General features: G+C 43.1%; 1 protein-coding gene across 1 annotated transcript in view; it reads right to left on the bottom strand.

The window, feature by feature from the left end:
* The window catches only part of LOC308308367 (uncharacterized protein), an 87,511-nt gene extending 70,953 nt beyond the window's left edge, over positions 1-16,558 (bottom strand). Inside the window, exon 1 of the mRNA XM_080753792.1 lies at positions 16,381-16,558. Coding sequence (XP_080609918.1) covers positions 16,381-16,462 — 82 coding nt within the window. The 5' untranslated portion in view covers positions 16,463-16,558. The remainder of the gene's footprint in view (positions 1-16,380) is intronic.
* Positions 16,559-22,637: the final 6,079 nt, after the last annotated feature.

Below are 22,637 nucleotides of genomic sequence, written 5' to 3'. Positions count from 1 at the left end.
TCCCTTAGTCCTGCACACACAAGTCTAATGTCCGCCAGGCATATTACAGTCAGATGACAGCAAAACCACTCTGGCAGATAATAATTCAACCTGATGAGTTGACAACTTCCTTTAACTCTGTTACAGAACATGAACATGACTATAAATAGTACCAGGGGTTTGCTGCTGTGCCCCAGAAAACGAGAACCAACCTATATCACAAACGGTACACTGACGACTATAGCGATATCTGGCAGGCATCATCAATATGTGTAATATATTTAGATTTTCCCATTGATTACTCAACTCAACTTGAATTCATGGATTTATTTTTATTTTTGTCGCATCCCTAAGAAAATCATTTGATGACCACCAGCAGTGGTTCCCTATGGAGTTCCTCAAATTATTGGCTTAGGAGTGCGACCAAAACACACTATGAATATCCATGGATTCAAGAGTAATCGATAGAAACTATTGGGGACAAACTATGCCTATGCCTTTATACTGTATGCCACAAAAGCCAATAACAGGTTAGCTTTAGGTAGGGCAATGGGCGAAAAGCATATCCACAATGTCAGTCAGAAAATGGTCAAACTCACAAGCTGAACTCTAAGGCTTGATGTTAGACAGAGTAGGACAAACTGCAGGACAAGAATCCAAGGCCTGTGTTGTCCGGCATGTTGGCTGCACCTCGCAGCAGTGCTGAACACATCTGCTTGCCTTTTAAAGTGCAGGCCTACAGTATGTGTTGGCCTGCTTTCTATTTCTATATCTATTTCTGTCTGTCTGTCTGTTTGTCTCTTCCTCTTTACTCTCGCTTTGATTATACTCTTAACAGAGGAACGCAATATGGAGTAATAATTGTGTATATATATTTAATATTTATGTGTGTGTGTGTGTGTGTGTGTGTGTGTGTGTGCACACACCAAAATCATTGTCTAATGATGATATATACCTCCTGGGAGTCAGAAAGAGCATAGAACCCTACTCCAATCACAGGGACAAAATACCTGTCTCCACCCCTCTAAGGAATGTTCAATGCCTGAGCAGGAAATAGACTTTTCACAGTTAAAAGTCATGAATGATGATAAGGTTTACAAACAAAGTATAGCATGATGACAGAACATCCAACATGACATATGGTATAGGCCGATCCATGACAGTTTTTATGACAGTTAGTGTCCTTGGTGAGATTCGAACCAGTGACATGCACAGGGCAACAGGTAGACTACACCCTAGAGTCTAGACCACTGGCTGGGTATAGAGGGCTAGCCGAGAATTCATGTTTACTCAGTGTTCATACATGAACGTCAGACATTTAAAGACATTTCTTAAACGCTAGAGTGCATAGAGTCTGTGTTTTCGAGTGGCACAGGCTTTTCCCATAATGCCTTGTGCCTTGCCCGCTACATCAGCTTAAAATGGCAGCCAGATGGTTTGTAACATTCAAATGAGGTTTTAGATTATCAAAGCAATCAAAGGAGTCTGTTTCTTATTTTCTTATTAGACAAGGTTATGTCTTGATTATAAACACCTGTTGGTCTTTTGACGCAACCTCTTTGTAGTCTGTACCAAACGACAAAGTTCTGCAGATTTTCCTCATTGACCATCGCTTGTCAGAATGATTTCTTAATGAGAACTCTTCATTCGTGGTGTTTGGAACACAGCCATTCTGGACTACTACAACGTGAGGCTCACCCAAAGGCCAAAGAGCCCAACACTTAACCACTTAAGCTCTATTGACCAGGGTTCACTCCTTTTTTCACCAAATCTCCTTGTCGTAAATGACGCGACACGTTGTGAGATCGTAGTTTGGCTAATTTCAACAAATGTTTGCTCCAGAATAGGGACACTATAGTGTTCAAGTCTACACAATTATAAGTTGCACAGATCTGCCGTTACTACCGAATCGTAACGGTACTTAATAGCATGACCTGGGGAACACCTCTCAAGAAGGCTGAGTGACCATTTCCACTGGAGAGCATGCAGTCATGGAGCTGACTCACTAAAGCCATGAGATGAAACGCACATGTTGGATCATTATCGTTCTTTCCGAAAGGAGGGGGTTCGAGGTTTTTTTTATGAGGCGATTTATACAGTATATAAGTTGAGAGGAGGAGCACCCCACCCCCCACCCCCACCTCTAGGCAAATGAGATTTACTGCCAACACATTTCGTTTGACCTGCTTGCTACAGGAACCAAAGGATGCCACAGCCTCTCTGCGTCTTTCGCACGCACACAGTCACGCAATCACGCAGTGCATGTACTGTATGCACACACACACACACACACACACACACACACACACACACACACACACACACACACACACACACACACACACACACACACATTGGTATTACAATACTGGGAAGCTATAACTGCCATTAAAATTATATACATAAATATGCCATTTTTATCTCCTATACCTAAATCCTGGGTCGCACTCCGGTGGCTCACACAGGCACGAGCGTGAGAGTTGTTGTTCATGTCCACTAAAATAGCAGATCTACAAACTCTCGGGTCTGATGAAACCAATGGCATAACTTTGTCCATATTTCTTTACAGACTATGGTGTGCACGCACGCACGCACACACACACACGCACATAGGCAGGCACACACACACACACACACACACACACACAGACACACACACACACACACACACACACACACACACACACACACACACACACACACACACACACACGCACACACACACACACACACACACACACACACACACACACTCTCTCTCTCTCTCTCTCTCTCTAACTCTAAACTGTCTAAACTGTATATACTGTGACCTTTCTGCCCTCAAAATTCTTCTTTTGCTCTCTCTCGCTCGCTCTCTCTCTCTCTCTCTCTCTCTCTCTCTCTCTCTCTCTTTCTCTCTCTCCAGCCTCCTTACTCTCTCTCTAACTCTCAGATTTCAGTTTCTGTACTTTTGTCTCATGTCTACCACCTGATTTTCTATTTTTCATTGCTCCATTTTTGAGCGGTGGTCACAACGCTCCTATACGTGGCCGTGTGTGTGGGTATGTATGTATGTATGTATGTATGTATGTATGCGTCCGTCCGTGTCTGTATGTAGCCTGCAGTACCTTTTCTGACCACACATGTTAAGGGAGGGGCGCTGTTGTTCAGACTCACATTCACACACACACACGCACGCACGCACGCACGCACACACACACACACACACGCAGCCTCCACCGCTCAGTTCACACAAGTGTGATTTTTTATCTTTATCTCCCTCTCTCCTTTCCTATGTTTTTTCTCTCTCACTCTCATCTCTGTCACTCTCTCTGTCTTTCTCCCCCCACTATAAATGTAAATTACAGTCAATTACTGGATCGTGTTCTTCCTTCTCTTTGTTGTGCTTATTCTAAAAGCTTGCAGAGTCCATGCAGCTGTTGAGGCCGTGGCGTTGCATTGCATCATGTAACGGCACTGCCTGCCTCAGGCAGAGCAACGGATGTGTGCCATAAATATTTACATCTTCCACTGGACCACAGATTGTGGAGCCACAATTCACTTGATACATCCTTCAATTCACACTCATTCACTTGGCATTTTGCAGTTTAGGAGCCAACCACAACCTGGCCTCGCCATTTTGGTCAACATAGGTGAAAGTTGTCAAAGATTTTCAGAAATATAAAACTACAATACTACAAACTCAAAATCATAATGTGGTGCATTGTGAGGCTATTTTCATGATTCACTGTACAACAAGGTCACTAGAAACAACTAATTGTGAATGCAAAGAGTGTAACAAATATTTGTGTCCGTGGAATATTTTTTGAAAATAATATAATAACCTGGGAGTGGTGGTTCTATCTCAGCTCATATAGCCAGAACAGTGAGGGATTCCCCTGTTCAATTCATGTCACGTGACTGCATTTAGAATACTGGAGTACAGTACAAAATGTCCTGGGTTCCAAAAATAGGCTATTAGAAACAGGGCCAATGCGATATTTTTGCAGAGTTGCTTGGAAGACAGCAGGATCTTGTTTGGGAAGGAAAAAAGAAAATCTTCATTCAACGTTTTCACTGCCATAGAACCATCTCAAAGCAATGGAAACCGTGACCTATTGCCAGAAGAGCTCCATACATCATGGTCCCCAAAGTATTATGTATTCTCCGAGAGTTTTATTCTTCCCAGGTACTTTGCTGCAACACACTGTATATATCATTACGCTTGGACTGCAGCCCAGATGGTCAAGCTATCATCTACTGTACACGTCCAGGAGTTCTTTCATCATTCTAACTTTGATGCATGGATAAAGCAGTATCCTGCACATGGTGATGAATAATTTCCTTATCCTCTCCTGGTATAAAGCGCACACAACACAGCATAACTGCGTTACTACTGTACCTTTGCTATGCTACATGCTGTGATTAAACTCCACCACCAAGATAAGACAAACCTTTATTGATCCCGAGAGGGAAATTCAGATGCGATGCAGTCACCAAGATAAATAAGAATACAAATACAAACAAAGCACTTATCTTGCTTATCTTGGTGTCTACCAATAAATATGTACTGTACAGTGAATTATATGAATGAATGAGTTCACAGTATGTAGGCAGGGACTACAGATGGAAATCAACATCCTTGCTAAATCCCTGTGTTCAGTAAGACTCCCTAATCGGGAGATACACAAACTTTAGAAGGCAATGGTAGGCAATCGGGAGGGAATTTTGGAAATGGGACAGATCCATGTTGATGACATGACTTTAGAGATACTGTGTACAGCTTTGCGTGATTTTTAGGAAAAAATCTGTAGGAGCAGTGTCCAAAAATGTTTTTTTCAAGAATCGGCCTCATGGTGGCGCTAGAAGAGGGCCATGTGAGAAGGGGTGGAGGTTGTGGTTTGGCAGCCAAGGAGTGTGTGTGCAAAGTTTGGCATGGATAGGGGCAACAGTGGCGGAGATATGAGTAGGACAAAAGTGTGACGTGTGACGGACAGACAGACAGACAGACAGACAGACAGACAGACAGACAGACAGACTGACAGCCGATGGAGGTTTTGATAGTAACTGCGACCTGACAGTCGCAACTACATTGTTCATTGTTCATTAATATGCACTGTCCCGTCCAAAGTAAAGTAATGTACATTTTGCTCAGTCAATCGTCAAGTATAATTATCAGTATGAATTCATAATAAATCTTAAATGCCGTATGTATGAATTCATAGTATTCATTGTTGACTGATAACAAGACTATCAACAATGAATATAAGCATGGATATGAGTATGGGACACATGTATCTATTTTGCGTCTAGCATTTGGCAAGACCCAAATTCAGAGTGAATATTTAAAATCTTTGCTTCTGGGGGTCCGAGGAACAAAATATTTTGAGATAGGGGTCCGCGGCCAAAGTTTGAGAACCACTGATATAGGCAATTTGTGATGTCAAGGACCCCCATCTAAAAATATTTTGTTCCAGGGACCTCCAGAAGCAAAGATTTGTATCAGTAGTTCACAAACTTTGTCATGTCAAGGACCCCCAAATTGATATGTATTTGGCCGCGGACCCCCCCATCTCAAAATATTTGGTTCCAGGGACCCCCAGAAGCAAATATTTTAGTTAAAATGTGGGTATTGCAAAATGCTAGATGCAGAATAGATAGACGCGTACGGGACCTACTCCTGACAGACGGGACATGTGAGAACAGAGAGCAGACCGTGGGGCCCCTTCCCCGCGGTGACATCACTCTGAGCCTTTAGGCCCCTGAGGGAACTGACAGGATTTATCACTTTCTCTTTGCTGAATGCGGCCCTTGAAGTTTACAGCTCCCCTACATCTTTGTCAAAGCTGGAGACAGACACACAGAGTGAGAGAGGAGAGAGTGAGTTGATCAGGGTCAAAAGGACACTACTGTGATGGACTTTTCACACTGTACTTCATTGGACATAATGATAATTGGACATTAGTGGTGGGGTGACATATTTATTTGACAAAATGCATACTTAGCCACTCATACCCTATGTTGACCGGGGTCCCCCAGGGGTCTATACTTGTCCCCCTCCTTTTCCCCTCTACACCAAACCATCTTTTCACCAGAAATCTGCAATTTTTTGCTGTGTTTTTGCCTATTCTTGCCGAATGTTTGCCTAATGTTGCGGAATGTTTGCCTATTTTCATCAAATGTTTACCTAGTATGACATGCCCACAAAAGTGAGGCTATAGAGTTCATACGTATTAAACGTATTTTGTATCCGTGAAAAGGATAAAACACAATGAAACTCGAGTGCTTATTTCCATTGTGTGTAGCCTAGAGATAGGATAGACAGGCATTTAGTTTGTACTTTTTTTAACTTGAGTGCTTGGTGAATATTTAGCGAAATACTCAAACGCAGACTGGAGTTGCACAGTTATCTGAGGGAAGTGCATAAATGCCCAAATCACTTGATCAAATTTCATGTTTTTGGAGCAAATGCAGTTTTAATATAATTTAAGATATCAAATCACATGTTGCACACACACACACACACACACACACACACACACACACACACACACACACACACACACGTGTGACATGAAGTGGAATGAGAGCCTTATGACATTTTGATACGAAACTGCACTTTGTTCCAAGTAAGCTTTTCTCTCGATAGAAAACCACCACAGAGAATGGGAATATTAACATTCTCCAAATGTTTTAACTGCACAAATCTAAAACACTACGGTGCACTCCCTTACACAGTATGATTCTCCCTCTGGATCGCCTTCTTGCATTGGTCTTCCACTGCCAAGTGAATAGGAACATTTCTTGGCAGATTTGTTTGCGGGATTGTTTGCTGAAAGCCTGTCTTTCTACTTTATCAGCAGCCATTGCATAGTTTTTTGACAAGACATGGACAGCTGTGGGAGCCGGAAACAAAATCCTGTCGAAGGACAGAATCTTGAGTCGAAGCAAACACTGACCTATTAAATAACTGACCCTATTTCAGTGATACACCTGCATTTGCCAATGTGTTTTTGTTTTAACCACTTACTGTAAGCCATATTTCAAATATACTGAAAACAGCAGATCTACAAGCTCACAGCTCACATGCCGCGACACAACACGTGAGCTTGTAGATCTACTATTTTCACTGATATTTTTTGAAAATGTCTGGAAAATCGGAATTTGTTTTGAAATGTTTGTCAAGTACAGATTTGACAGATCAACTTTCACTTGCAGTTGAGTAATATTTGACCAAGACCATCTATATACTTTTCCACCACTACTTGAACCCTACAGTATACCGTCCTTAATCTGGACATCATCATGTCATGATACAGTAGGTGAACATTCAGGGAGAGAGACGTGGATCCAGACCATAGACCCCACCGGGCCCATGCACCCACTCTTCTTCACACCGCCGGTGTCAGATGTGCGCAGGCGTGCGTTCAAGCCTCGCCCGCCGCTCCGATACGCCACTGTTCTATTTTCCAGGCGTTGCTGTGGGGTGAAAAATGTCTCTGCGCCGTCCGCAGCCGGTGTGTGCACCCCTTAAGACATTCCTGGATTTGACTCCAGTGACATCACTGGGGGTAATACTTTCAGCACTGGCTTTTTTGTTTTCAGAGACAAATGGAATCTGCTCATTTACTGGCTAATGGAGCATTAGCCCATTATGTACATACACATAGATACATACATAACAACATAATGTAGAGTATACAGTATACAGTGTGTGCGGGGACTCAGGGAGGCGGAGGGGAGGGGTGAACGAAAGCGTGAACATTTTAAGGAAATGACCGAACCGTTCACATTCATGGCAAAGAACTAGTTCTTATGACACCAACATGGATCCCATATGTATACTCTCTGATTTACAGACCCATACATGTCCATTTGGTTCCTGTCAAATCATTTACCTGGGGACCCCTGGATGGACCCATGAGGGTCCCCGTGGATCCATATTTTTACAGCTGTACTCTCTCAGGGTTAAATTAACACTCAGGATTTTACTGTGGCTTTTTGATATCCGTAAACACAGAAGCATGACCGCATGTTTTGATGAGGGAAGCCCAGGCACAGATAACACCACATTGTCAAAACTAGATGTGCTCTCGATTATCTTCAGCTAAACAAAGAGGCAAGAGGCTGCAGACCTCCGTTGCAAATCATTCGCACGTTTTCACCACTTCTGCTCGACATGCCCCCGAGATGTTTGCACAGAGCACCCTGCCAAGCGCATGCACCTTCAGAACAGGAGAGACAAACTTTAACGTCTTCCCCTGTCTGTGAGGTTTTTGCCCAATCACAATAATCACCCTGGACATTAAAAGAAAGTCACAACGCCAAGCCCAAACACGTGCTCTCCCAGAGGAAATTCCAGTTTGACAGAACTTCCTGTGTTGGGAGATAGACCAGTCTGTTGGGATGTACAGGGGGGTAGAGGCTGAGGGGGGAGAGAGAGGGAGCGAGAGAGAGAGAATCATTGGCTCTTGATGACGCAGAGATATGGGCTACACACACACACACACACACACACACACACACATGCACACATGCACACACAAGCACCAGTGCCCTCCTAAATCTCTGGTTCCCTTGATCATTACTAGACTAGACTAATGCCCTATGTAATGGAATATGAGATGTAATGGAGTTAGCATTTTCCTCATCACCCTACCCTATTATTTGCTTTTCGACCCTCTTCCCCAAAGCCTGCCGGTGGATTACTTCAAAACTAAAAAGGGGATGTGAGATTAGGACACAATCAGGCTTAAGAGATCTGCTTTAGTCCACTTTAAATGCAAGACAGAGGCATGGGACCCGAGGTCTTCTGCACAGCCCAGTGCAAGTTTTTGCTATGGCCTGAGATGTTTTGTTGTTGGCTTGATCCTGGCATGGCTGAGTTAAGCCCATGCAGAACATCTAAATAGTTTGTGTATACCCCACCGCAACAATTAGAAGGTAATTCAGCAGACTATTGTTTCTTCAGCAAAATAAACCATATGGCTCTGCTTTAATCCCAGTGTATATGTCGCTAGGAAAAACAAAGAGTTTATATTCAGTTCTAACCATGTTATGGACAAGCAGACCATGAACAACTTTGTAAACATCTTGTGTTTGCAAAAGTTTGACATTTTCCTTCAGACTTTCAGAGTCCTTAACATTCTTTGCTAGCGATGTCATGTGCAGTAGCAAAGCAATGAGCACAATTAAAGTACCACTGGCAGGTTGTGGGCCTTTGATTCAGGAATACTTTTATTTGACGAATCTACCTTGAAACCAAACTTTAAATCATGATGCCTGAAAAAATATATATATATTTGTGGCAGTTAACTACTTGAAACCTAGCATCCCTATTCTGGGGTGATCTGGTGAGTAAAATAAAAACAGGGCCTAATATATAGTACCCTGGGAGACTCCGGTCAGTGAAATATTTACTGTAGGGTTTAAGTAGTTAATGGCAGTAGTTCATTTGACCAGTGCCCCTCTCCCCTCAGCACACCCTGTAGCAACTTCCCCATTTGGTGAAATCATCAGACAGACAGTAGACATGACTCACTGAAAACATGCAGACATTTCCACATCCCATTGGCCTGGTCTACTGTGAGACGTGTTTGTTAGGGAACGTTGACTGGACGTTGCGCACAGCGGTAGGAGACGGGCACAGAGTCGTAATTGTGTCGAAGGAATCAATGCACCCTTCTCTCTCTCTGCTGAGGAACTCATTTCCATACCGGACATGTTATAGTCCATCAATTAACCACATGAACCCATGAACTCATGAACTTTCGGCGATCATTCTGTGAACATAGCCGATCCACAAGCTGAGTTTGTTGCTATTTTTGCCATATGTACAACAAAGTACATGGTACTGCAACTATAAATTATTTCCTTAGCGATTATTCAATTGATTAGCCTACTATTTCGATTAGTCAAAATTTGTATAAAACGTGTAGTTCACTGTATCGATTAACCACTTAAGCACTATTTTATACCTCGTCGCACAACTGTGTTGTGGAAAAAAAGCTATTTTCACTATTTTTAAAGTAAAGAAATATATAATAATAATACTAATAATATAATAATAACTAGCCCAAAATAGGGATTTATTATCAATCGATTATTTTTATTAAATGACCAAATACCAATTATATTTTATAATCGATTAAATTGATTCGTTAGATTGACTGTTGACTAACCCTACTATGCAACCAATGAAAAACGTTTTTATGCTGATCTGTATTTGAATTTCTCTCACATCATGTGGCCCTCTCTCACATGCTACATTGATCAAACAAACTGTCACCCATCCATTTCCTTGAGTTACGTTCCTCAGAAAACTAAAAGTTTAAATTTCAAAGCATACAGTATATGACATTTTCTGTCCCTCTGTTTCAGCCACACACAGTCAAATCAGATCATTTCACTGTGGAGCAACATGCCAAGGCCTGAGCCACAGTCCTACACTTTTTCTACACATTTGGTTTGCTGGATGCTTCAAAGCACTCTGTAACATATGACTGCGCCTCGGCTGAAATGTATCTGCTCTGCACACTGTGCGAGATTAATTGTGGGGGACGTTTCAACGAGCGTGGCGTCATACCCTCCGCTAAAATCTGGCGGCGTTGCGCCGTGAAGACTCCAGCACTGCATGTGTTGAAGCTCACTTTGAGGGAACCAAAATTGTTCTTCAAGAACACGAACTTCTTTGGAGAACGGCCATTGGTTGTACTAGGGGGAAATAACTGTACATCACTGTACAACATATTTCTTTTTCTGTGAGTTCAAGTGAAACGACACAAAACCATCAAACACCCAAGAGAAGGAATCCAAGCACTTGGCACTGGTCCAAGGTATTCAGAGGCATGTGGTCCAAGTCAGTACAGGCGTCATGCACAAACAACACATGGTAGTAGGACATTATTCAAGAAGTACAGTATGCTCCGTTTGGACAAACTCCTTTTACTGTATGCCCGATATAATGAAATAAAGATATAAAGCATATAAAATACATACTATTAAACATTCCAATTATGAGTGGAGTGAAACAATGCAGTCATCATGTCACTAAAGTCATCTGCTTGAAGTAGACCACCTGGACTTAACCCGCCCTAAGGCACTTCAGCGTGCTGCTTACAAGGTGTCTCACCATTAAGTCAATCAGCTGTCCAACACGTTAAGGATGGAAACATAACTGAAGCCACATTGCTGCCCCTTGTCAGCCACCATAACCTTTGTAGTGCTACTTGTTTCACACTCGACAGCTATAATATATACAATTTAGCTACAACTTAGAATTTAGGTTTGACCGCAGGCTGCAATTATGGCTGACAGACCTCGTTTTGTGGCATTTAAACAAGTTGGGCCTCTGTGTAACTGTATACTGTCAAGGCTATTGTCAAGTTTTTAACTGGTTTTGTTAAGTATGACTTCATGGAGCCTCATAGGTGTAATATACTGATATTAAAATGGTGTAATGGCATATTTGAAACAAAGACCTATCTGAAAAACCTGGAGCCTGATAGTGCTGAGTCATTACCTGGACGAAAGCACTTCGCCACGGAGAGAGTGAGCGTCCCAAATTGGACATAAGATCTTGCAAAACTGGAGGATTTAAAGCAATTACTACGGCAGCCTTTGAAACGGTCACCAGGGGACAGACGAAGAACATGCTCAGAGGGACTGCAACATTATACTAAGGCCTGCCAGCCTGCAGTGGATAAGCTCAAGAGGGCAAAAGTCCTCACCCAGATCTGCTGAAAAACCACAAACCAGCTGTGTCAACACTACCAAAGCTGTGCAGGCGGACACTGCAGGCACCAGCGAGGGTCTCTCAAAAGCACATTAATGTACCACTATGATAATCGTTGTCTCGTTTACTTATAAGGCAGCCACTGCTATTGTTTAATGATGAAATGTAACTTTGGACCAACATCACTTAGAGATACATTTTTTGATTTAGAAGATTTTAACCTTTGCCAATAGAGATTAGAGACATTTACTGGACATATTTCCGTGTACATTGAATTTACATTTATGTATCTGAACACTTAGGAGATTCTCTGACACTATAGTCTGTCATTGTCCCAGTGCTACTTTTGATGCATCCTTAATTAGAATAAACATACCGGTAACATAATCTTGGAAGTTCTCATTTGGAGAAACTGGATGCGTTCAGCATATCTTGGACAGAAACATGTGGTTTTCATCCTTTCATCCAAGACAGGTTGAGAGGATGACAGAGCAACTTTGGAAGGAAGTGCCATTCAAGGACCAGGAGAACTGTCAGGAGGGCCCTTAATTGCATAGCATCCCAGACAGATAGTTGGGTTTAGCCTCCAAACTACAGAGGCGTGTGCCGCGGGTGCACAGGAGACATGATATTCCCACGAGCCACGTACGGGGCAAGATAGGAGTCTGTAAAGTCCACATCCTGTCACTCTGTTGCGCAGATTCGCCCTAAAGCGACACTGACACACCATGCCTTACATCAGCCATTTAACTTCTTCCTCCTCTTCCAGCTCTCGCAGAGTCCAAGCCTCGTTTTAATATTCTCCAAATACTGCCAAAGAAACTATTTTAACATCTGGAAGTCATCCCCCACCAACCCCCACCCGCACCCACCCACCCACCCACCCCCAAGCCTCCATTTGCTGACTGCAATCATTTGGTTTATAAGTGGTTCCCATGGAGCGGTCCTCGCAGCTAGGCGCGAGCCGCATTAAAAGCCTATCAGCTCCATCTGCCTGTGCCATTGAGTCACGCTGGGTTCAGTGCCACGGGGCGCTATCGGGCCAGACGGCCACTAACTCTGTAGCACCCGTGGCTGGAGCGCATCAAAGGTGCAAACCCAACACAATGTACTGTACAATCTGGTGAGCCAGAACTTCAGAAGAGGCGTGTAAAACCAAGTCATAGCTCAAAAATGCAGCATGTGTTTCTAATCAGGGGCCGTCTGCGGACCTGGTTGAATTCACATGTTTGGACATTTCGGCTCTAGTAGAAAACAGCCCATTTCTTACGATGTCAGTGATGTGGCAGCGGCAACTGGAACTCATTTGTGAGTTAGGAGTGACCTCATACAGGTTTGTTGACTCGTAGCTGCGAATATGTGTTCCTTGGTCACAAGTTCCGCTGTGAGCGGGGGGAAAATGTGTCTTGACCTCTGGCCATGATAAATGTCTTCAAATAAGGCACTGAAGGAAAGGGGGACTGAAGTAAGGGCATTCATTTGAAAAGAAGCAAAAAAAAAGCCTAAACAAAATTCGGAGTGTTTGGTCTCTTTGATGTACGACGCTAAGTGGCATCTTTGAAGACGCTTTACAGCGTTGTTAGTCTGTGGGATGGGAGTGGTGGGGGAGGGGGGGCTGTCCAAGACACACGCACATGTCTACACGTGCACTGTACACTCAAACACATGCAGTTTGATATCCCATTGGTTAAATACTGGGCAAAGACTGCTGTTTTTTGTTATTGGAGTCAACCCTCATCTGCCAGTTTTTCCCCCCTTCATGTTCACAAACCTGAACATCTTGACTTGCACACACTGCACCTCCCTCTGCTGCATTGAATTGTATTTAGGCCAGCAGGGGTTCTACTGTACCCTCATCTGAAAAATCTATTCCGTTTGGCAGTGGCGTTTGGTATCGCGAACTGAACTCCAGTAAGATCTTCTACCTTCTTGTCTTCAACTCCTCCTGCGAATAAACATTCTAGCACATGTGCATGCATTGGAAATTTACTCAGAACCGTATAACGCATTAATCTCAGGGATCTTCGACTTTAGTTCTGAACATGTTTCCAGGCATCAACCACAGCTTGGTTCCTCGGAGAAGGAAAATAACCTCACGACCCTTAGCCACAACTTTCTGCTGTCTTTTTCCCCCTCCGTTTTTAAGAACAGTTAAATATTACTGTTATGTTCCAAGTTTCTGGAGACAGTGTGTCTGCTTGCAATTACACACTTTCATCAACATTCAACCACACTCAATTTGAAGTAACAATTTTCCATATAAAAGTCTCAATTAAATACAGAAACACTGGTAATTGTAGATGTGGGCTCATAGTACAATACTGCTGTGCTTGTCCAAGTTTCAACAATTCTGAAGCTTTGCAGGAAACGTTTGAGAAGTCTGGATTGCGTAGTTTTCTATAAAAAGATAAATCTGAAAATAATTTATAAAATAGAAATACATGTCCAAAGTAGATCTACGTGTCGACATGAACACCTACTTAATACTTCATCCGATAATCGTGTTGTGTTGCAAAAATTGACAGCCTGCAAGCTTTACAGTAGTTAAGTCAAAGCAAAAAGAACTTCTAACTACAAGTTCTGTTAAATATAACAGTCGTTATTGCTGTGTATTCTTTAAGCTTGCTGCGTGCTACAGAGATCTAACCGTAACCAAGCAAAACACACAAAGCACATTGTCTTTCTGTAGTGCTGGCAAACCATATGTAGCCCTTTGGTCTGCAACAAAAGCCACCGACTTTCCACGGTTTTGCAGGTCTGCACGGCAACCTCCTCTCTGACCACGGAAATGAGACTGCAAGATGACTGAGCTCTGTTTCACATGAACAAATATGGACAGGGAGCCAGTTCTCCTCTTATAGGGTGGAGGAACGAATGATGGCAATGCCTCATCAACGTTTAGTCTAACCCAGGAAAAAAAACTAGCTAAATGGTTTCTCTTTCAACGTATATGTATTAAACCTGGCGTTCATGTTTTGTCCACTTCATTGTATGTGAAACATTTCTCAAGTTTTCAAAAATTGTCAAAACATGTTCAAAAATGCATAAAATAGCAGATCTACAAGCTCACAACTCGTTGCAATTATATGACACAGTCATATGTATAGCACAGGGCTCAAGTGGTTTTGGGCTCAAGTGGTTAATAACAGCATTAAGTCAACAAAGCCACAGAAATATCTGTCTCTCAAGGTTAGAGTAAAAGCTCTATCAAGTTTCATAATAAAAGCTAAATACTCGAAGCAATACAATTACCGGCCTTTTTCTTTGACGGGGAACTGCCCGCAATATTATTTATTCAGCATTGTTGAGGGCCCTCATGTAAAATCAGTTTGGGGCTCTTTCTGACATTCACCACACGGTGGCGCTCTCTGTGAGGCCAACACTCACTGGCTAATCGATTTCAGATCCATGTGAACTTGAAATGATCCCCCCACCAATCCCACCACCCGAAGCAATACATTCCTATACCAGTGATGATGAAATGAAATCAACACTGACTTGATCCTGATGGAATAACAGGCACAAAAGAAAAACTATGCCATCACTGCTGGTACTCAAAAAGAAAAGAAAAAAAAGAAAAGAAAACGGAGGCCCCCTAAAAATGAATGTTCCACTACCCATAACCTCCCAGCCCTGAGCCCATGACATCATCCTGTGACATCACAGTGGATCAAACACTGAAAGCGGGAAGTGGGGGAGTTGTGGGGGGGATAGCTCAACTAAAACAAGGTGCTCAGGTGCTCCATCAATGGGCGTTACCAGTTCTTCTGGACGCTAACAACCTACAGTGTAATGTGTACCACCATATGTCTGTGTGACTCAGTCCCCACCCCCCCCCCCCCCATGTCTTTTCACATCTGCACCGAATTAACATGCAGGCCGTGTTCCCTCAAAGACGCGTGAGCGAGCTCTGGTGTTTCGAAATGCTTTGCGCAGATGTACACGTTAGAGGGATGTTAGTAACACTCGACCGGGACCGGGGCTTACAATGTGCCAGAGAGATGAGGGCTTAAAGAAAAGCTCCCGGGGTGCCTCTGTCTCCTCGCGCTGCACATTTTACAGTGCCTGAGGTTGACATCACTGGCAAAACACTGACAGATGTGCACGTTTGCCGCTTCCCTGACTAGCGCGGCTCGTTTGCCGATTGCAAATAACTTGCTCTATAGCTACTGCCTCTCATCTTGTTTAACTCTTCTTCTGAGACTGTAAAGAGTCCTCTCAAATCAAAGTATATATGAGAGAGAGGGAGAGGGAGAGAGTGTGTGATCTGCCCTACATGTTCAATGCTGTGATTATGTTATCACCCATCTAAACACAGATGGCAGAAGAAATCAAGCTACCATGCACAGAAGGAGAATTATCCCTTTGCCACTTCCAACCCCTCTGAGGAGGAACAAGGCTTAAGAGAAATAAGCAATGTCTGGTTATCTAGTTAATAATAACGTCATAAACAGGTAAACAGGAGCAGTAGGCAAAACAAATTTAAAAAAGTTTAAAAAGAAAATCCAGTTAATTGATTTGAATAATCTGGCCTGTGGTTGATGTTGTCAATTATGCCAAACTGCTGCATCAAGAGAGCAGAAGACAAAGGTACAACAAGCTCACGTTCACAGCTAGTCAGCAACCCCAACCTCTTGTCCCTATCAGGCAACTAGGTGTTAAAACAAACAGGCGAGGGGTTTACTTACCACTGTTCCCAGCGTCTTGGCATTTTACAATCAAAACCTGAGCCACAGAGACCAGCAGAAAAAGTAAAGTCCTTAAATGCATGTCTATAAGAAAGACATGAGCCTTCCTTGTGTGCAAAGCAGGGGAAAAAGGGATGAAAAAGAAAAAAAAATTGGTCAGGTTATCACTGTTCCACCATGAAGCCAAGAGTGCCTCTCCTTGTAAGCAAGCAACCAGACCCAGCCCAGACTGCGCGAGTGCCTTCTTTTGTGTATGTGTGTGTGCGTGTGTGTGTGTGTGTGTGTAGAGCATGTAGTTACAGCTTTAAATGAGAAGAATGCTGGTGAGCCAAATCTTCCTCCCCCTTTTGTCAGCCCTCTCCCATAACCATCCCCTCACAGGCCTTTGTGGCTGTGGGAGAACTACACCCATGTTCACAAGTTCTCATACTTTCCAGCAATTGGCTTCGCCTGTCCGGTTATCTCCAAACTGACCCTACACTACTTCAAAATCTAAATCGGAAACGTGGGATGACGTACAACTGATAAGGAAACAAGAAAGGACTTTTCTGTTTTCTACTGTCACTGCTTTTTTTTGTTGTTGCTTTTTTGCTGTTGCTCAGAAGTGGTTGCTAAGCAAGACCATAAAAAGTGTGGTTTTATTGCAGTCTGCCGGGCACCAAACTTAGCAGCGAGCTGAGAAGCTCTTTTTATTAGGCAATGAAGAGTAAGAATAGAGTTTATAACTCATTGTCATTTGGCGACTAAAGGGAACTAGACAGACGACGCAGCACGGAAATCTTGCAAAGATACAACCTAAAGTAAGAATGACAGGTGCTCGACTTGTTTGATCCTGGCTCACGGTAATCAACGAGCTCTAGTGATCAATGAATGGATTGTTTGGGCTTGTAGAGTCCAAACCAAACAGGGACACAATCTGTGGGTGGTCGTGGCTGTAGGTGGTCACTGGTCATGACAGGGAATCCTGGGGGTAAATTTAGAGAGAGCACCGAGGTCGGTCGACCCCTCCTGGCACAGACAAGGAATCTGCTAAGAATGACATTACTGTTTTAAGATCTTGTGATGGTGCAACATTTCCAAATCAGCTTACCGTGTCTTTTCAGAATACCACTGCAACGTGAAATACAGTTTTTAACCCAATTTGACGGCACTGGATTATGCACCAATTAATGTGACATGCAATTACTAGTTAGAGGAGTACAGATGGAATAACTCATTTATATTTTCCTGCAAGGGATGGAGGAATCTGTTGTACTCAACTCCTTGAAGTCACTTCTTTATGACATGGCTTGTAAAGAAGCCTCTGATTTATCTGTGGGGAACTACAGATAGAAAAGCGAAAAACACAGGCAGGGTTCTCTAAAGGAGCAATGCTTCAGTTAAGAGCCCATCCAGTTGTGGTCAATCTGGACTGGAAGCAGTCGACTCGGGTATAAAATAAATTTAAATATTCACACCAATCAACACTAATGGCGTACAGTATGCTTTGTGGACAACAAACCATGCGGTGTCAGGCATTACAAATGTCCTCCTCCATTAAAACACAACATGAAAACTCAATAAAGATGTCATACGAATATCCATTGCTTGTAGCTGGGGTCACAGTCTTCTGTTTGATTTACTGCCATTTTTAAGCTCACATTTTGGTCCCTCTTGGTAATCATTTCGGTCCAATCCAATTGGGGATCTAATATGACGTAAGCTTGAGCCGCAGACATTTTCCACCAGCCTAGGTAATGAAGGCCAGAGGATTTTGAGGATTTTAAGAGGTAGGTTGAGAGCGTGCCCACGTTTTCAGCCGTTAACGATCTGACTGAACAGAGCACAATCAACGCCACACACACACAAAAACTTCACATTTAAGGTGCAAATGAGAACGCATTCTCCAAGCTTTCTTTGGGACACCATTTACAGGCCAGTTACGATCAAAGGATAAGTAACGCACGTAACACCAAGTTGTGTTACCTGGTCCACGCCACAGCTCAGCCCCTGGACCAAGTAGGTCCCGGCACCTACTGACAGGAAACAGCTGTGTGCCATGTTCTGAAGGCGCTAAAAGCTTCAGGTGATTTACTCTCTGTAAGACGGGGATGGGGGGTAATGGGGTGGCGGGGAGGTGGGGACTGCAGTAGAACTAAATGAGAAAGACAGCTGTTCTCTCGTAGCCCTGCCTACAAAGTGCGTGGCCTCCAGCCAATAGTGAGACCCTCTGCTACGAGTCTTGGGGGAAACATCACTTGAATATTCTCTGGAAGAGGCCGGAGGAGGGGAGGGCCATGGCAGGGCCTTGGTAAGGCTGCCTGTTTGCAGCCGGGAGATGCCAGAGATTCTGTCATTACGGCGAGCGCTGCCAAAGGCAGTCAGGGTAGGTGCGCTGGGGAATCAATCTGGATGAACTGCAGCTGTTTTCCTGCCTCCCCGTGTGTGCGACCTAGGGTTGTAGCTGCCTTGCAGGAAAGTGAAATGTTACTCCACCTCTGCAGTGTTGTCAGTGTGCACGTACAAATCTGCGCGATCCGGTGTTCATGGAGGATATGTCAGGATTTATTGTAATTTGTCAAAAATGGTTTCTTTTGGCTTTGCTGTATCCTATTCTCCTCTATTCCTTTTTCAAGGAAGAACTATATTTCAAATGTTTTCTATTTCGTTTTCATGCATTCAGGATAATCAAGGCAATTACCTTGAAACTCCTATGGAAACTGCTGTTGTATTATGTACATGAAATGCGGTTGTAAAAATGCCCACAAAATTGGAAACGAACCAGCCGGTGGAAAGGGTGGTGACAAAATGTTGAACTCCTGATTTCCACCATCCCATGCACAATGGCTGAGTTATGTGAAAGGCTGCTTCACCTGGGCTGATGCCATATACGATCAAGTACAGGCTAGTCATGCACTCCCCTCCTTTGTTTATTAGGCCGTAACATAAACAGAGAACATGATGGTGGGATGACAGAAATGAAGGAGCTCTCTCTTGTGCAAGTATGTGTACTGTCCTGCCGAAGGCATTAACCTGAGACGCTATCCAGATTGAATGGTGTGTTCTGTTTTGTCAAGTGGTTGCCCAAGATCACGTTTCATAAACATAAGCATCATTATTTTAACAATTAAAACAGTTTAAAAAATGTTCAAGGCCCAATTAACTTTCTACGGTATGACTTTATTTTAGGGGTAAAGTATATATTCACCGCATTTTGGGTCCCTGATGTCAATAATAACTAGAAATACTGTTCCTACGAAACAGTTTGGCCTCACTGCTCCCTCATTGGCTAAAGGCCCTGCCTTTGTATTGTCAGCCAGTTTTTTTTTGGAGAATAACTTTAACAGATTTGTGAGAACATACTGGCCTGCTGGAAGATCATACGCTTTCAGAAAGCCCACAAAGATTTGGGGGATCATACCGGTACTACAAAAACTAGACCAGGTCAACCTGGTTGTGCCAGACCCCCTGTCTGTCATCATCATTTATGACATCATGCCTTTTGTAGGCATGTCATCATCATGTCATCATCATATATACCCTTTATATAGAAAACCCGGACCGACATTTGCTTATGTAGGCCTACCCATTTCATGGGTCTGGCAAATATCATGTGGGTGGTGTTGTTATTTATATCAGGTCACACGTGTTGGTGATGTCACCTAGAACGCTGCTCCTCATTGCCTGAGGGCCCTGCCTTTGTACTGTCATTAGGAGAAGAAACTTGACCTATAAAGATTTGGTATAACATACTGGTCTCACCTTTCAGCGAGCCCACAATAACTAGAACTGAACTCTGTCAAGGTGCCAACTTGCGCATTGTGCACAAGTACTTGTGTGCCAGCAGAGCGCGCCATGAGGTGCTCTCACCACTGGCATCACCACTGGCGATGCCAGTGACATCACCTCGGCTCTTGATCCAGAGAAACATGCAATTGGAAATTGCAAGTGTGGTTGCCTATTATATATAGTCCGGGTAACCTGATAGCCAAATTGTTGTGTGAAGCTCGACCAATCCTCGCGCTAGCACCACTTCCCCATTGAACTCAATGGATTTACTATTTATAGTCTTGATTGTTTGTCTATATTAACAATAAGAAAGCCAGTCCAGAACTAGAATGTGTTGCATACAGCAACCACACTAATAATCTCTCACACACACACACACACACACACACACACACACACACACTATATATTTACATCACTTGTGGGACATTACATAGACTTCCATTCATGTTCTTGCAAGTCCTGTGGCCTTACCCTAACCTCTATCCCTAATCCTAACCCCTAACCCTAACCGTTGTGGGGACCTACTATTTTGTCCCCACACAGTCAGAGGTCCCCCCTCGACCAATCCTTGAGCTAGAACCACTCCCCCATTAGGCTATCCAGACACCACTCCCCCATTCTTCTTTCGTATATCATCAGATGGCCAACACAGTGTCCTGCAGCCACGCCCTCGTCTCTGGTCCTAAATCGAAAAGGCCAGCTTCTGAGGGTGATAATGTGCTCGGCAGTCTGTTCAGGCTCGCCACACTCGCATGCCGGACTGTCCGTTAGGCCCCACTTCTTCATAGAAGACTTGAAGCGCCCGACTCCAGTGCGACAGTTCAGCACAGTCCATAGATGGCGTGGCATATCTTCTCCTTTTACACCACCTCCTGGGTCCTGGATGTATCGCTGGATACCGCGGAGAACAATCCTGATTCTGCGGAATTCTGCGGAGAACAATTCTTGATTCTGCGGACATTAAAAAACAACCTAAAATGACCAGTTATCAAGCTAAAAATTATATAGTTATAATAATCAAAATAGAAATGAAATAGCTACAATTAATTGTAATTAGTGGTTAGAATAATCGAATATTCGAATAATCCTTTTTGAGAATAAAAATTGAATATTAAATCTATTATTTTTTAAATTGTTATTGTTTTTAATAATTACTTTCTGTTGCAAAGACTATATTGTCATCCAAACCATGCCCATAGTAACCACATTTTAGAGGATAGCCTACCTACTACCTAGTATGGGTGTAATATTTATTTATTCTCTTCTGCATTAGCATTGTTATTGCCAGGACCATAGAGGCATCGAGAGGAAGGAACTATAGCCTAGTTTAGGACACAGTTTCTGTCAGGAATGTAGGTGGGACCGGACCATCCAGCATCAGTGCTAGAAGGAGGGAAGCTAAGCTATTCCCCCAAAGTCCTACAATGAGGTGGCCACTGGCGAGACCATGTCCAAATCGTTTAGTAGTAATAACTACTCCCGCCGCTCTGCCGCCACTCACGATTGGTATTCCGCGGACGTCAGAAAAGTCTGCGAATGGCCGAGAAATCTGCGGGTCGTCGCGAGTTCCGTGATAAATTATGTGATCGCGGAATCGCGGATTCCAGGGGCGTCTAATATATAGGCAACCACACTCGCAATTTCCCAGAATTGCATTATTTTTAATTTCATCAAGCGTCTCACTAGCCAATCGAGCGCGTCCTGCGAAGCTTGGACAATCAGACCCTGGGCGTTCAACAAACTTTGAGCTGTTTTTTCCCAACAGTTTTTTTTTTTTTTTCATTTATGTTTTATTGTATTTTTCATGTAAATCACAAAAGATAAAACAAACATAATCATAAAAAACAATAGAACAAACCAAAAGAAATACACCAAGGAGGAGGTATCTGCCACTCTACACATTAGTTACTCTCTATACATACAGCACATTTATTTCAAAATGCACGATCCACTGTGGGGCGAACTCAAACCACATCTCTTAACAGGAGGTCAAAATATACATAGAATAAATGTCAAATAAAAGAGAAAATTAAATCAGGCCTTATTAGCGACATGAGTAAGCCATTTAGACCAGTTGTCCACGAAAATCTCCCCTTGACCCCTAAAGTTAAATGTGATTCTCTCCATAATATATATATTATAGATTAAATCGATCCATTCATCTATAGTTGGTATAACATTAGTGAGCCATTTTTTTGTTATGGCCTTTTTGGATGCTACTAGTAATACCCTTAGCAAATATTGATCCTGCTTTGAACAGTGAAGTTCTTCTATATCAGCTAGGTACAAGGTTTTGAAATCAAATTGAATTGTAACTCTGAAAACTGCTTCCAGGACACTGTGAACACTTCTCCAAAATGGAACCACAGAAGGGCAACCCCAGAAAATATGAAAATGGTTCGCCAACGTCTCCCCACCAGTTTTTTGACCGGACAAAGCCAGATGTTTGGGCTTAGCTCCTGTTCCAGGAGCACTGCAAAAAAACT

This window comes from Nannobrachium achirus (assembly GCF_963921795.1).
Source record: "Nannobrachium achirus genome assembly, chromosome: 22".
In the NCBI taxonomy this organism is placed as follows: domain Eukaryota; kingdom Metazoa; phylum Chordata; class Actinopteri; order Myctophiformes; family Myctophidae; genus Nannobrachium; species Nannobrachium achirus.
This window is presented reverse-complemented; position numbering and strand designations above follow the sequence as displayed.